Here is a 16,100-nt window from a genome sequence, read left to right as displayed (position 1 = left end):
AGAGCCATAAAGCACCAATTCCACTATTCCAGTCACCAGGGAAAGATTCCTTTACAAGGAGGTCACGGGACTGCAGCCAAATGAGAACTCTTAATACACAGACGGGAGAGTCCTTACCTGGGTAAGACTGAGGTTGGCAGTGCCATTCTCCAATTCCGTTGCCATAACAGTAACACTGGTACCGGACACTATTGAGATTTTTCTCCCAAGAGTCCCCAATCTGAAAGAATTGGCGGGTCTCAGAGTCCTGGCACTGATCTGAAAAACATTACATGTTAGCATGTTCCCAGCACGGCCTCAACCTTTTACAGCCATTCATATTTAATCCAGGTAAAAAGCAGGGATTATAATAGCAATATTTTAGAAAATAAGGATGATTAAATGATTAGTGGAGTACACATGTGTACGCACACAGGTCCTTGGGCTCTTGAGCACTGTTATTTCATGTTCTTTGACACTGCATGAAAGGATGAACCCAGATAATGTTCCAGGCAATTGAATATACACAGCGTTTGTACTTAATCCCCCACTCCCCCTAGAACAAACACCGTTCCTGTGGTCTTTGCTCTATGTCCTCAATTATTTGAATGACTGCCAATGAAAACAGAATGAACTCTGCTACATTTTGTAATACTTAATTCAACAAACAGGTCAGATCACCCACTCATTCACTTTTACTAGGACCCTATCTAAACGGGAATTTAGAGAAGTTATCCAATCTAAACAAATGCATTTATGGCCTGCAACGCATGCCATAATTTGAGTCCACATGTTAGTGTGCCCCCCCTCCCATGTATGAAAAGTCACCCTACACCCCAACACCTCTCTATAAAAGAAGTACACAAATGTTGTTAATGAAACACTATCTACTCACCAATAGCATCACATTTCCATCTGCCACGTCCCTGGCCAAAGCAAGTGCAGTTCATCATGTGTCCTTCTTCATGACGTTTGTTAAAAGACTGGTTTACATCATAGGTGATACCATCCACAATGCACTGATCTGTACAAGGAGGCAGACATTTTCTTAAATGAATATAAAGACAATACACATATAATCAATGCCACTAGGCACCTGGGGTTCAATAAAAATCAAAAATAAGCTTTCCCATTGACTGACAATTTTTAAAGTGTTGCCAGTATTTTTGAAGTCAAGATGGAAATTCTGCCAAGCAGTGCAAGTATTTGAATAAACCTTCCTCCCAGTATAACACAAACATACTTCTTGGCATCTCAGAGCAAAAACATTGTGTTTGGCTTCATACAATCGCCAAAAAGAATATGATAGGACATGGAATTGAATACCCAGTAGTGGCCCTAAGTCAACGTTAATACAAACCACATTTCCATGAGCTACTGTGCCGGTCTGTGCTATAGTGACCTACTTTCCTACTAAAATAGATCAAGAACATCCTAAACTGCATAGAGTTGTATGAAAAGAAAATGCTACAGAGATGGCCTATGGATACATCTAGGATCTAGGTTAAAAGTTGGGACAGCACCAACTAATTTGAGCTGGAGCCTCAACACATTGAATCAGTGTCATCTGTCAGAAGTCTGTCCGCAGAACACTCTGAAGTACCTTCTTTGTTATGCATTGAGAGTTAGTATATGGCTACCAACAGTTATCTTATGAGTTCGAGCATAACTTAACTAAATTATGCATACCCAATTACAAAACTAGGTATTGCATATCAGCAATAGGCACATTATTAAACCTCCAGTGAGAAGGATAAAACGAAGAGCAAACCAAGCCAATTACAGCTTGTTGTGAAATATGCATCTGAAGTACGGCATAGTACCTAAAGAACCACATTTTCAGTTTTAGATTTAATGGAATTAAATTTTACAGCTCTGGGAAACATTGTGGATTCTTTATGAAAAACCACTACAGTCGTAATGTTGTTCAATCGAGCCTATTCATGAAGCAGTGTTAAGAATGTAATGCTGGCCTCTTGCAAACACTGGATTCGGTTTTCAGCTATGACAAGCAAGCCATACACTTCTTTACATGCTGACAGTAAGAAAATAGATTTTAACCTTTAAGCTGGGAATATGCAACACAGTTCCACTCTCCACGGCCATTTCCAACACAGGTGCACCTCATCATATGGCCCTGATCGTGCTGCTTGTCCCACTGATCTCCCACACGGTACATGACACCTTCGTTGGTGGTGCAAGTCTCCTCGTGAGCTGAATAAAAAGAAAACAAGAAATGCATGCTTGAACATCTAAAACCAACATGCCAGTGTATAGGGATATATCTGCTTGGATTTTTCAAGTAAAAAGTACCATATTCCTAGTGTGCAAGGCATAATCATTAAACATTCTATCATCTTTCTATCAGGATATTGGTATAATTGTCTTGTAGTCTTAGTTACCTGCCATTGGGCAGAACCCAAACTTCTGGTCTACATCATAGTTTGCTGTGGTTCCACACCACTTCATGTTGTCGCGGCGTCCCTCGGCGGTACAGTCTGTATAGTTGCGGTTGTTGTACAAAAATGGAAAGTGGCACAGTGCTCCATTGGAGTTACCACCTCGAGTCTGAATCAGTGCTACAAAAGAAACAAGCATATTGTAAGTAGTTTGACAGACTTTTTTTTTTTTTTTTTTTTTTTTACATGTTTCGTATGCTGTAACAAGTAACTGGTGTTGAGATGTAGATTGTGTACCAGTTTCTATAGAAAGTAAAAGGATAGCCAACTCAATGTATTTGCACCCCCCCCCTCTTTATCTTAGTATATTTGTTTTGCACTTGTTATAATTGATATCTATGCCATGTCACTTGCTTCCATCAGGCACTTAACACATAACCCGGAGCACCAAATGAAACAGGTTGCATCTTAAATATTGCATTAACTTTCTTATCGACACTTTTTTTGTCAGCAGAAATTAAAAGGTAGGAGCTCTAAACGCTTTCCCAATATATAGTTTTACATTGTACAAAATAAAACCAAACTTACAACGTTGCTCTGAGCAGAAGGAATACTTCTTATCCTGGTCATAGTTGGAAGTGGTCCCACACCATAGTTTTCCATCCTGACGTCCCTCAGATGTGCAAGCATAGAAAGTTCTTCCCTCATGGATGAATGGAATTGCACAGGGCTCACCGTTTGCATTACCTCCATAAGTCGCAACTGAAACTGTTTAGAGAGAAAAGCACAAGAATGGTGTGAAGCACAATAAAAAAAAAATGAATCTTAAAAGAAGTCATACCAGACTAGAACTCACCCGTTTCTTCGCAGCTGACCCCATTGCCCAGACATGTACAGAGCATCTGCTTGGCCCCCTGAGCTCTAATCCATTTCATTCCAATAGAGTAGAGGATGCCACTCTCGGTCACACAGTGAGAATATGGTTCCAGCTGTGCATCTGGCTGGTACACTGCAGTCTGTACGTTTGTGTGTGTGTTTAAGCCAGTGCCTATGAACAGATAACAGATCAATTAAAACAGTAATCCAGTTAAGTTCAGGGTCCTAGAATCCATCTGCATATGTATGCATTAAATTTTAGTTTACATGCTTAATGCAAAGAAAAGCAGCCAAGCATACAATGTAGAGCTGTAAGTGCTCTTCTAAAGCAGCCAAAGGAATGGTCCAGATAGAACAATTCATCAAGAGAATGTACCCACAAGCACATTCTAGAGATTTTGCCTCATTAAAAATGTTGAAACACCCTTTCTAATTGACCTGTACCTTGAGCAGAAGAATGTCTCTCGCATTTCCACTCCCCTCGTCCATTGCCCGTGCAGATACATTGCAGCAGGTTTCCTCTGCTGTCGGTTTTGCTCCAGGTGTCACCAATTTTGTAGGAGGTCTTGGTGTCCTGGTCATTACATCTGTCTGCAGAGAAACATTGACAATGGCAATTATGTTACTCCTGAATTATACAAGTGAAGTCAGGAACATGCATGAAAAGTGTGTGGGGGGGGGATTGTACAGCCTTAACACTTATCCTCTTTTACAGCAGAAAAATAGCGCCATACTGCACAGGAAACGCATGTGGTAAAGGAACACCAAACCATTAACAACCAGTTAGAAAAGGCAGAACCAAGATCCGTTTGCTTAGAGCAGTAGAAGCCTGGGTGCTTTTTCTGGCTTGACACACCTAGGCCTAGGCCTGACACACCTAGGCCTAGGCCTGACACACCTAGGCCTAGGCCTGACACAGCCTCCATAGGACACTATACCTAGCACCAGGCGTACTTGGGAGTTGAGCCCTCCGATATTCAGTCATATCCCGGCACTCAGTAGAAAGGATGGCAGCTGAAGTTCATAATTTACCGAAGAACAATTATGCATTAAATTTCTTATGAAGAGACATACCATACTGTGGAATAGTAACATCTTAATACACGTTACCAGAGTATTTTAAAGGTGATGTCCTGCTAAACTGCACTCTGTGCCACAAAAATAAATGTTATCAGATCTGTCAGCTTATTCTGTGCTCTGAAAGTTTCTTCAAAACACTTCAATGAGCTTTAGGTTTCTATAGCAACAGAAAATCCATACCTGCTTTTGTCTCATGATTCAGAGTTCTTGCAAAAAGTTACGACGGGGGTAACGTTTTATGTGATTAAATAGTTTCTGGGAAAGGTTGGATGATTCGACAGCTCTAAAGCTGCATTTATTTCCACAAATTGATTCAGCGGCGCAGGTTGACCACTGCTTTTAATCTGATCAACAATCATGTGTTTTAAGAGTGCAATACAATGTTTTGCACATTATTTTGTGATGCCCCATAATGTTATGCATTCATATATTAAATATGGAGAGGGTGAGGAGTGAGAGAAACTTACTTCTAGATGAACATGTAATTCGGCCACTGCCTTCTCCTACACATGTGCAGTCCACCATCATCCAGCCCTGATATGGCTTTTCCCAGGTCTGACCCACCACATAAGATGTCCCAGCGGTGTTATCATAGCATCTCTCAGCTACAAGGAGAACAGCAAAACAAAAATGATACTCTGGTACCAGGCTCAGAAACAGAATGCCGTCTTCCAATACAAGGATAATTACAGAACGATTGCAACACTATTCATAAAGTTTTATAGAAACTAAACTGTGTACAGGAACTAATTTACCAGAACATATGCACCTTCTGTTTAAGACTGTTAAATGAGCGAGTCTATACATGAGAAATGGGCAAACTAGATGGGCCGAAATGGGATTTCATGACGGATAAAAAAGTTTCTATAGTGTATTAAAATATTTTACTGGATTCACTGAATTATGCAGTGCTTGTTATTAAACATACATTCAAAGGGATATGACAAAACTAGAATTAATGGACTAAGACAAACAGATACAATAGGCAACCTATCCTGTTGCTTACAATGGCCACTACATACTTGAGGTAAGTGGATGCTAACCAACCTTTTCATAGCATATTAAATTGATAAATGGTGTAAAATTAATGCTCTCCTAATATTTCATTGTTCTTGGGGGAATTCAGGCACTTTCAGGGATTCCTGGTTATCTTCACAATCTTTAACTAGTGCTATGAAGGCACATTTGGCATTGTGAACACAAGGCAAATAAAAATATCCTATTAGCGAATTGAATTATGCAATCATGTTGGCTAATAACAGCTTAACTTAATTAGCTCCTTCCTTGTAGCCATGTTGACCAGGGATGAGGAAATCCTTTCAGCAGCAGGAATTTGTTAATTTCAAAGTCTATGTTTTTTATGCAATGAACACTTGCTGACAGACAGATAACTGGAGGTTACGGTCTGCTATATGGGTTATTAAGAGAAACCCTGATTAAGCCGGAGCCAGTACATACCTACAGGCTTGCAGGTCCATTCTCCTTTACCATTACCAAGGCATACGCATTCAAGCATATAGCCACCAGTTTCGTGGGGTCGTCGCCAAGTATCTCCAATCTTGTAAGACTGTCCGCCTTCATGACAACGATCTAAAGAGGATGGACAATTAAATTATATATTTATTAGGAGGTCATAATTTGCTGGCTAGGATTTACAAACGCAATAGATATTGTATGTCCATGCTGGATTTCGGTTTGTTTTTTTGCAAACATAAGCATGGATTAACCTTGGCTGCATGGTATCGAGAACCTATGCAAATCCCTCCAGTTTAAAAGAACATCTGTCTTCACACCATAGGATGCATTAACACCTTTAGCACACCCCAACTGCACAAATGGTGTAATTAGCATATAACACAGGAATCCTCAAATTTACATATCACCGAGACGTTACAAGCCCAAATGGCAAAGTGCTAATTATTTTAATAACGTAAAGTCAGGAGATTGTCATTTATAGATTTGGGAACAGTAATTAATACTGAAAACTGTACATGGAACAAATGGTTAACACAACAGCTGTTGAATTTGCTTGGCAAATAGGATTTTAATTATACTGCAGACACTTACTTGCAATTGTACAGCTGATTCTTCCTCTTCCAGCTCCAATGCATGTACAATCCCAAATCATGTTATCCTTAGGGCGCTCGTATGTTTCGCCAACTCGGTAAGTAGCACTGGTGTATTTGTCAAAGCAGGTTTCTTCAGCTGTTTAGGGACAAATTAAACAACCCTTTATAATATAGAATAAGACTATCTAGGTTGCAAGAAATCAAGAATTACTTTAAAATCTTTCAGGGAAAATTACTTGTGAAACCCTCAGACCTACCTTCTCAGTAGACATTGCCTTATAAAACACCCGCAAATTAAAGTATGACAGTCTGCATAGTACACACACACATACAATTGCAATCAGATTCTTAATTATTAGCATGGTTGAGGGATTTGTTCTTCAAATTCTTAATTAAGACACCATAAAGGCAGAAGATGCCCGTTTGAACCCCAAATGCCTGCATTCTATGAGCAGGGACTCACGTTCTGGCTTGCTTTCACAGTTGAAGCCTCTGCCTCCACCATAACAGGTACACACCAGTGTGTTGCCCAGGTAAGTTCGTTCCCATTGTTGGTTGATCTGATAGTACTTCCCATTATCGTAGCAGCCCTCTGTGGTAAGCAAACAGTGTTTGGTTATTTCAACCAAATTAGCAACCATACGGGAATAGAGCGACTTACTCCTTTATAAAAAGGTCTTGGCAATCTCAGTGAAGTAGCCAGAAGAAACGCAAGCAAAGCCAGTTATACAAATGGCATAGCAGTTGTCAAAGAACAGCGCCACTACTAAAGTGACCGAGGCTCATACAGTAACGACATTGAAATGCTTGCTATGGCGAGAGAACATAAAAACAGAGGTTGGAAATACTTTGGCTGTAGGAATAAGCTCTACTTCCAATTGTCATCGGCCAAATTCAACATTACAAAACATGTTGTTAAACCCCAAGGACTGACTGCTGTTGGAACAGGTACACAGTTGTCAGCAACTGTATAAAACAGTTCTACTGTAAAGGAGGACTAAGATGCATTTGAACATAAGGGTTTATTCACTAAAGCAAGAGCGTTTTGGTTTCAACTCACTAACTTCAGTATACATTACAAAGTACACCCCAGTATAACTCTCCAGCAACCTCGATCTTAGAACAAGGAAATCACAGATGTGCCTTTGTCTAAAGACATTACCTTGCATAACCCATTTGTGGACTTGCTAAACAATGCCTCACCCAAGAGCCATTAGACCTCATTAATGAGAAGTCCTTCAATTTGCATGGAAGTGTGAGGAACTGAATAAACCACTTAACTAGCCGTGATCAAGCAGTGGTAAACCTGGATGTAGTAAAAATGGCAGCCACTAGATATCTCTCCTGTTGAAACACATCTTGTATGGTGTTAAACTGGTATTTGGCTGGCTATGAGATGGCCAAGTGTGAGATGGGCCATCTGATTTTAATCCAAAATCCCAGGAAAGTAATAGGTGAACAAAACTAAACATTGTTAGAGTTCACAGAAAGACAAGACTGGGATTAAACAAGGCGTGAAGGCCATTCAGGTAATTAGCAGCATGGAGCCCTCATGGATCCAATAAGCTTCCTATACATTAACCAACAATGATAGTCCCAAGTATCCAGTAAATTATTTATACAGCTATTAAGTTGCTTTTGCTTAATTTGCTTTTAGATAAGCTAACAAAATGTGTCGATTTTTCGTATCAATTACCAGCTGACTGCTCCCCCTGGAGCATCTAAAGGCAAAGTGCCATTGTTAAAAAAACAAAACACCTTTTCATCATTTAATATGTTGTACACGATGTATGTTCCTTCCTCCATAGACTCATTATTCAGAGCATCTGGATCTTTAACAAGTAGCAATTCTATGGTTTACAACAAGGCAATAAGATAAGGAGCCAGGATGTCCTTCTAGACAGCAGAGCTTGACCACATGCAAATGGCCAATACTCAGCTGCATGAAAACCATATTTAAAATAAGAATCATTCCCAAAAAGAAAAAACAGCTCAAAATTTTTGAAAGCTATTTTTTTTTGAATGCAGCACGAGTCAAAACTCAAGTGCTTGTAGAGCACTCAGACTGGTGAAAACCATGCCAAAAATTGCACTTCACGACAATTCCATATATGTTAAGATGGAAAGGGAAAAATATCTATTCCAAAAATGGGTGGAAAAAAAAAAAAAGAAGAAAGTAATTTGCGTCCAAATAAAAAGTAGTACCACAAAGGAGTACACAAGTAATAAACAGGAAAGCTTGCTAAAGATATTTTTAACTACTAGGGTAATTGTTAGAAGAACAAAGGGGTTTCCTCTAAATTCCAAAGGCTGTTGTCTAATTAGTGAGAAGCCTTAAGTGTTAAGTAACAAAAAGGTGCAATAAGCAGGAGATGGACACCCTTGGGCTACGTAAAGCTAATGACAGAACAAGGGACAATTCAACTTTTCAGATAGATCACAGTTCTGGCTGCTCCACTACTATTGTTCATCACTCACATCTGTAGAAAGAAGAAAAAGAAAAACAGTTTTTCATGACTAAGCTTACAGCCCCTTGTTAATAGATATCATATTTTCTTCCTCTGGGAAACAGATTTCCTCCTACCAGTAGAAAAGAATGCCAGACCTTACTAGGATTCAGAAAAGAAAAATTACTTGGATCAAAAGAAATGGCTTTCACACACACCAAGTGGAAATAAAATTGGGTGGTTCGAACACTAGAAAGGTTTCAACTAAATCCTATAATACTTTCTGCAGAAGAACCTATAATTTACTCTTGTTCCAGCCATAAGTTCTCCGCCGACATATGTGCTTTGTTTTAGATAATGTGTCACTATCACGTAAAAAACCCACACAGGATATTGCATGAACTCTGTATACTACAGATAATGTTTTATATTAATAGTTATTTCAGATGTGGCAGCACACATGTTTTTTTGGAAAAGGCTTTAGGAAAGAAAGGGGAGAAAAAAATGCAACCAGCTTTCTGCAATTCCATTCTGGAGGACCCTTTAAGTTCCTTAGGCAAATGCTACAGAAGCAAATACTGAATTGGGTGGAACTCATTGAACTCTAGAGTAGTTTCCAGAAACCTATGTACCGAGACATCAGGCAGATAAAAGGCAAACTATGAAGACCATGTAGTAGAACCACATAATGCCAACAATAAGATAGGACACTGATCCAAATGAGGTATCTTCAAGTTTATGGAAGGAGCAATTAAGTCTTAACGAGCCACAGAAAATACCTTTTATGAAACAAAATGGGTTATGCAGACATTAAAATAAAGGGGTGCGGTCATTTTTGTTTTTGCAATGCCAGTGCAGATGGGTACAAGCGGTCCAGTCGCTACAGTATCCAATGCTTCTCTTTTGCCAATTGCACCACGCAACACTGTTTGATATCAGACACAGTTCTTATGATGCTGACGTCACGAAATGATCTCATAACATTTTTAGACACAAGGAACCTAAATAAGCATTTCTAACTAGGCCATTACATTTCTTGCATTTCCATGCTGAACAATATAATACCACAATACATAAGGCCACCCATTGGATTATATTTATCGTTACATAGGAGGTAGGCAGCAAACAGTGTCCTACAAGAAATAGGCTAAGTTTAAAATGGTGAACAATCTCCATGGAAGCCAACTGGATATTCTAGAGGATTGCACCACATTTTTCCTCAAAGCTTTCTCAGGCCTCTCAACATCCAGATACGGTCCAATTACACAACATGATTTGTTAAACCTACTGGAACCACCCTACTGGATACCCCTGCTCTAAAGCACAGGAAAGCATAACATTATCGAAAACGCTCCATTACAAAGACCCATTTAGCAGACTTGCTATAGCTACACTAGGGGGGGGGGGCACATAAAGGATCAGAATTAATATCCTATTGTAATGATTACATCATCAGTTTAGGCTCCAGCTCTTTAACCAAACTGAAATGTATTCCAGCACTTTTAAACACTTTCAGTTTTTCAGCATTTAGTTTCATTATTTTCATTTGCCTGGCAGTAAAGACGCCGGGTTCTCTTGTGGGGTGAGAAGATACGGTCTATTTGGGATAATACAGAGTGTAAAAACCTTTACTCTCAAACAAAGGAGACTGTTTTTTTTGTGATAAACCGATGCAAAAGACACTTAGCGTTCAGACATGCTTTTTCTGTATGCAGATCAATGAGTTTAACCTAGCGGACATCACCCTTCATGCCCTACAAGAAGACCATGACCAGAGGGCATTTTTTGGTAAAAGTGTTCAGTGTGAAAAAAGAGATACCAGCTTCCACCACAAAGGACTGCAGTGCTCCTTTAACCTCAACCCAAAGAAAGACCCCAACATACATCATGGAAAGGCGGAACTAGTTTGGTATGGATTAGAGTCCTACATAGTAACTTTCCCATCCTCAGACCCTTAGCCCAGTGTAAGTGACTACATCTTGTGCAAGGGATCCTTTAAGAAAGTATCAAAAACTTCTAAGGTCTGGGTCTTCTCTGGCAACAATCAGTCAAGGTTCGGCATATCTAATACACCTTCATCAGGTAACATAGAACAATAAGGAAATTATATGTGTATGAGAAGATGGTTTAACTCCACATTGATACCCCCCCCAGGTATTTTCCCATGACATAGCAGCAAAGAGAAAGGCAATAAGGAGCTCCCTGGTACTTAGGGGGGCACTAACAAACACATCAACGGGTGGCATCCTTAGATGGGTCTACTTATCCTTTCTTAACAAGCAGATACAGTGGGTTAGTCAACGGAATGGTACCGCTGCATCCCTTGCAGACATCAGCCACCCCCCTCCTCCCCTACTTACTTTGGTACGAGTCCAGTGCTGTCTGGGGTTGCACGACTTGCTGCGCTTGCCTGCGGTTCTTGCGCCGCTCGTTGGCAGGTGCGGCGTGCAGCACGCAGACCACACATAGGGCCAGGAGCAGCCGGGTCGGAAGCCCCCGGAGCATCTTCATAATGCTGGGGTAACGGAACGAAATGCAATGGCTATTAATCAAAGGCTCTGCTGCGCCCGGTCACTGGTACATTTCCCACGTAAACCAGGTATTCAGGTACACGGAGACTATAAAGCTGCTCTGCTGACAGAGCTACAAGCGGAGCTTTTATAGGTGGGGCAGAAATAAAGCGCAAAGAATAATGAGTATGTGCTGTGCAGGGGATAGAGAAAGCTGCACGGGCGCGCAGTATATATATATACACAGCAGAGACACAGGCTGGGGGGCACTGGGCTGAGGGGCGATGTGCTCCGTGATTGGCTAGTACTGGGTGGTTACGTCACGTGTGGGCGGGGTCAGCCTCCTCTTTTAATGAAGGAAGGGCGAACCTGGTCAGTTCGGGATAGAAAAGGCAGCGGTCTGAGGTAGATTAGAGAGCTAACGGTATAACTACGCGGGAAGCGAGCTAGAAAATATAATTAAAGTTAACGGAACAAGAGGAAGTGGTATTGCGTGTACGGAACGGGCTGTTATTTGTGGTTCAGGGCTGTTCTGTATCTTTACACAATCCTAGAAGTTTTAAGAATTTCAGTGGGAACTTTATGGTTCGCGTGTATATCTTTGTGCTCCGGGTGGATGGCGGCATGTACCGTCTCCGAGGGGCTCGTTCACCCTACTGGTTGACAGTCAATAGGCTCGTTTTTTTGTTTGGAATGAGAGGGTTGTATCTCTTAGAGGAGCTCATCAGCAGTAATTGCCACTATGTGCCACCGTGAGCGACTCTTTGTAATATAACTGAGGAACTCGGTTACCCTGCTTACCTTCGTATGTGAAACACCCGATTCCGGGGAACTGTATAAATCAGCTGACCCTCAGACTCTAACATTGCCCCATCGCAAAGACTATGATGTGGTGACTCCCTGATGGATGCAACCCACCCCAAATGAAAGTTATTGTCAGTAGGTAGATATTCGGAATTAAAGGGACACTCTGTCCATTGTATGCACTTTAATGTATATGATAGCTGAGCACCATCTTTAATGTTTTTTTCTTGTTTGTTTTTGAGTGTGTAAATTCATTGAAGGAGCCATCGTTGCGCAGAAGAACGCATGTGTCCGCTATTGACACGTATAGACATACATACACAACTTTTTGCAAAACATAAACTAATATGTTTACTGCTCGCTTGCTCAGCTGGCTGTCATCCATTAATTCTACAATGCTGCTCTGCTCAGGCTGTTGTGTACTATAAACCCCATTATAGCAGATCCCTCAGTATACAGTTAGCCAGACATAGCTATGATACAGTGCAGCTCGTAGTGAGCCTGACATATGTGGTACAGCCTTTAATATATATTGAGTCATACACTGATAATTGTACTACATAAATCCCATCGTGTATTGAGCTAGACAATAATAGTGATACAGCATGACTTGCATCATTATAACAAGCCAGACACTGCAATGATACAGCGTAACTCCCATCATTAAATGGTAAGCCCGACACAGATGGTGGTACAGCATAACTGACATCAATATACAGTGATCCATACAATAACAGGGGAACAGTATAACTCCTATCATTAACAGTGATCCAGACATTAGTAGAGGTACAGTATGTCTTCCACCGTTATATAGTGATCCAGACACAAATGTGATACAGCATGATTCATATCATGGTTGGTATAGGCTGGTGGTATAGGCAGGACCGGCCTCCTTTGGAGGGAGGCTGCCGGCCACGGTCAGGGCCGGACTGGCCCACCGGGATACCGGGAAATTTCCCGGTGGTCTGTGGGCTGGTTGGCTGGCAGACCAACCTTCAAAACAGCCACTGAGCAGCTGCGAACGGGATTGAAAGCGGCACCCAGGCTGCCTCCTCCCGTCGCCTAATGAAGTTAAAGGGGCCGGTGTGCACACATTGCGCTGCCTAATGGCAGTGCCTCAGCACTTTGTCCCACGTCTTAAAAGGGGTGGGACGAAGAGGCCATTGGGCGGCGTGGTGCGTGCACACCGGCCCCTTTAACTTCATGAATACCGGCCTCCACGCACTGCCCCCGCCAGACACCAGAAGCAGTGGTAAGTCGGGGTGTGTGTTATATAGGGGCTTAAGGCTTTTCTGGACCAGAGTGCCCCATGAAATGCCTTTTAAGCCCCTTTATGCCATTCTGCCTCTAGAAATGCCTTTTAACCCCCTATATGCCACTCTGCCTCCAGAAATGCCTTACATGAATTAATAAAGTTTCCTACAAGAATATCGTGAAGAATAATGTGATCACTGTTTTGTTCCACTGAATAAAATTGAACTTTTTCATCTAAAAATGTTTGCAGTAGCAAATGTTTTGATCCCATTATGTCTAATCTATTTAATGTATTAGGGCCTTTTAACACTTGTGCTTTCTGGCATTTTAATACAAATAATGTGATAAAAAGAATGTTTTATAGTTATTTGTATGGCAAATAGTGTGACTCGGATATGTATAAGGGGTGTGTGTGGGTGGGTATAAGAGCTCGACTGCGAGATAAACTACACGGGGCTAGTCTCCAAATGTTTCCAGGGCTGCTTTTCATTCCCAGTCTGGCCCTGGCCACGGTCATTCATTAGAAGTGCGGCTGTGGCTCGCAGTCACTATGGGGAGGAGTGGGATATAAGTGGGTGTGGAAAAAACGGAGGGGTCTGTGGGGGTGGAGCCAGGGGGCTGCAAAATTATGTTTTGCCTAGGGTGGCAAAAATCCTTGCACCAGCCCTGGGTATAGCATGACTACAATTATAAAGTGATCTAGACACTAACAGGGGTACACCATAACTCCCATCACTATATATATATATATATATATATTGAGTCACTACCTTACAAATGATGCACAGCAAGTATCAAAAAATACTTTTGGCTAGCTGGGCATGATCGGAATCTTACTCATGCTCTCTCACTCTTACTCTCTCGATGTCTCTCTACCTTCTCTGCCGACCACTTCCACGTGCCAGTTTCCTTTCCTGCAGCTCCGCTTCTCTTGCCTGTTCTTCATCTGTTTTCTTTGTTGTGTCAGCTCAATTGACTAGGCCGCAAGACTCCGCGTACACCATCTCCTCTGATTGGAGGGAGAGGCTGCCCATGTGGTGCAAGCTGTCCACGTTTGCGGAAGTACTTCTAAGAACCCGGAATATTGCACAAGGATTTGCAGAGAAAGAAAAGCGTTTCTGCACCTCTCTTTCTCTGCGTATACCCCTGCATTATTCTGGCTTCATGAAGTGACTTTCACAAAAGGGCGCACAGACGCACTTCTAGAGACCTGGTCAAATGAGTTGATGCCGCAGAGAAGACAGAAGAACAAGAAGAGGCAAGAGAAGAAGCAGAGATGCAGAAAAGGAGAGAGGGACACAAACGCGGTCAGCGGAGAAGGTAAGGAGATGCTTTCTGCACCCCCTCACAGCTGCAAACAATGTTTCAGTTGGCGTGGGCACGATATTATGTAGTGGGGTCTTGTCCCACCCTAGTGATGCTACAGCATAGCAAGCAATTTAATGTTCTTGCAGACTTGACTTCTGGTTGCTATATATGTTTTATGAGGCAATGAGGTAAAGAACGTAATGTAAAGTCTCAATTTACTAATTGAATAATACAGGTTTTGATAATTCACTGTAAATTGCAGTTCCCTATACTCTTCTGATGTCTAACATATTTTAAGTGCTACATTAGAAACAGCATTTGTAGTAGAAGCCTTCTGAAATAATTCTGTAAAATGTTGCCTCATTTTTTTTTTTTACTGGAAACACTTAATTGTCATGTGACACAAAAGCAGGCGTGGGTAAGTTGCTGCCATAGGTTGAAAAAAGTCTTAAGTGTTTATTTTCTATGTAATTAAAAACAGCCTCCTCTCGTAACTTTCCCTTTTCCATGGTAAACTGCTTCTTTTAACCACCCCTTCTCCACGGAAAACAACCACCAATCCCACCCCTTCCCTTTTTCCACGGCAAACAGCCCCCACTTCTTCCCTTTTTATATGACAAACAGCCTTCTCATCACTGTAGCTTATAGTTATGTATCTTAGCGGTTTAACAATTACTGTTTTATTGTCCATTTTTAAAATGGTTTTATAATTACATATTATTATCATACATTGTTGTACTATCAGCACAATACATTGTGAAGGTGTCATTGCCCCCTTCTGATTTTTCAAAAGAGGATGAGCGATTCTCAGACATGGAATGATTCCTTAGATCAAGAAAAGAATAAACCATACTTTACAGACAGTTTGATACTCCTCAACATCTACTTTGCACAGATCATTTGAGCAAATTACTAACAACATCAATAGATCATTTCACAGAAAATATGGTAAAGAAAGAATGTTTTTTGTTGTTCTCCTTCAAGACTTGCATGCTTACACGATTTGTTTCTTTTTAAACTACTCTATTTGCTCGATAAGAGGATGACCCTGATTATAAGATGACTCCCCCAATGTGAATATTAATTTAGAAAAAAAATAAAGCCTGAATATAAGACTACCCTATGGGAAAAAAGTTTTACTAGCAAATATTAATTCACAAAAACACAAACTATTTTTTCATATTTAATAAAAACTATGATTGAGAAAAATGCATTTTTTTGTTTTTATTTCCTTTTATTTGCCTCTTATAATCGAGCAAATACAGTGTAATAATTTGTAGATGCCCTATTATGCAGTCACTCTGCAAATATAGCATTAATAAAAATAATCCAAGATCAATTAACTCGTGAATTGAAAGTTATAATTTGTTAGAA

The 16,100-nt window shown here is 40.8% G+C and overlaps 1 protein-coding gene across 6 annotated transcripts in view; it reads right to left on the bottom strand.

Moving 5' to 3' along the window:
• Positions 1 to 11,565, bottom strand: part of FN1 (fibronectin 1) — a 33,706-nt gene extending 22,141 nt beyond the window's left edge. For 5 of the 6 annotated variants that reach the window (XM_053472191.1, XM_053472193.1, XM_053472194.1 and 2 more), the window contains exons 1-12: positions 11,211 to 11,565; positions 6,867 to 6,995; positions 6,402 to 6,539; positions 5,793 to 5,924; positions 4,802 to 4,939; positions 3,699 to 3,845; positions 3,235 to 3,426; positions 2,967 to 3,146; positions 2,382 to 2,558; positions 2,041 to 2,193; positions 875 to 1,003; positions 118 to 258 (exon numbers count right to left, since the gene is read on the bottom strand). In XM_053472191.1, coding sequence (XP_053328166.1) covers positions 118 to 258; positions 875 to 1,003; positions 2,041 to 2,193; positions 2,382 to 2,558; positions 2,967 to 3,146; positions 3,235 to 3,426; positions 3,699 to 3,845; positions 4,802 to 4,939; positions 5,793 to 5,924; positions 6,402 to 6,539; positions 6,867 to 6,995; positions 11,211 to 11,361 — 1,807 coding nt within the window. In that variant the 5' untranslated portion in view covers positions 11,362 to 11,565. The remainder of the gene's footprint in view (positions 1 to 117; positions 259 to 874; positions 1,004 to 2,040; positions 2,194 to 2,381; positions 2,559 to 2,966; positions 3,147 to 3,234; positions 3,427 to 3,698; positions 3,846 to 4,801; positions 4,940 to 5,792; positions 5,925 to 6,401; positions 6,540 to 6,866; positions 6,996 to 11,210) is intronic. The other variant, XM_053472192.1, reaches the window with a different exon arrangement.
• Between the last annotated feature and the right edge of the window lie 4,535 nt (positions 11,566 to 16,100).

The sequence above is a fragment of the Spea bombifrons genome, chromosome 7 (genome assembly GCF_027358695.1).
Source record: "Spea bombifrons isolate aSpeBom1 chromosome 7, aSpeBom1.2.pri, whole genome shotgun sequence".
NCBI lineage: Eukaryota > Metazoa > Chordata > Amphibia > Anura > Pelobatidae > Spea > Spea bombifrons.
This window is presented reverse-complemented; position numbering and strand designations above follow the sequence as displayed.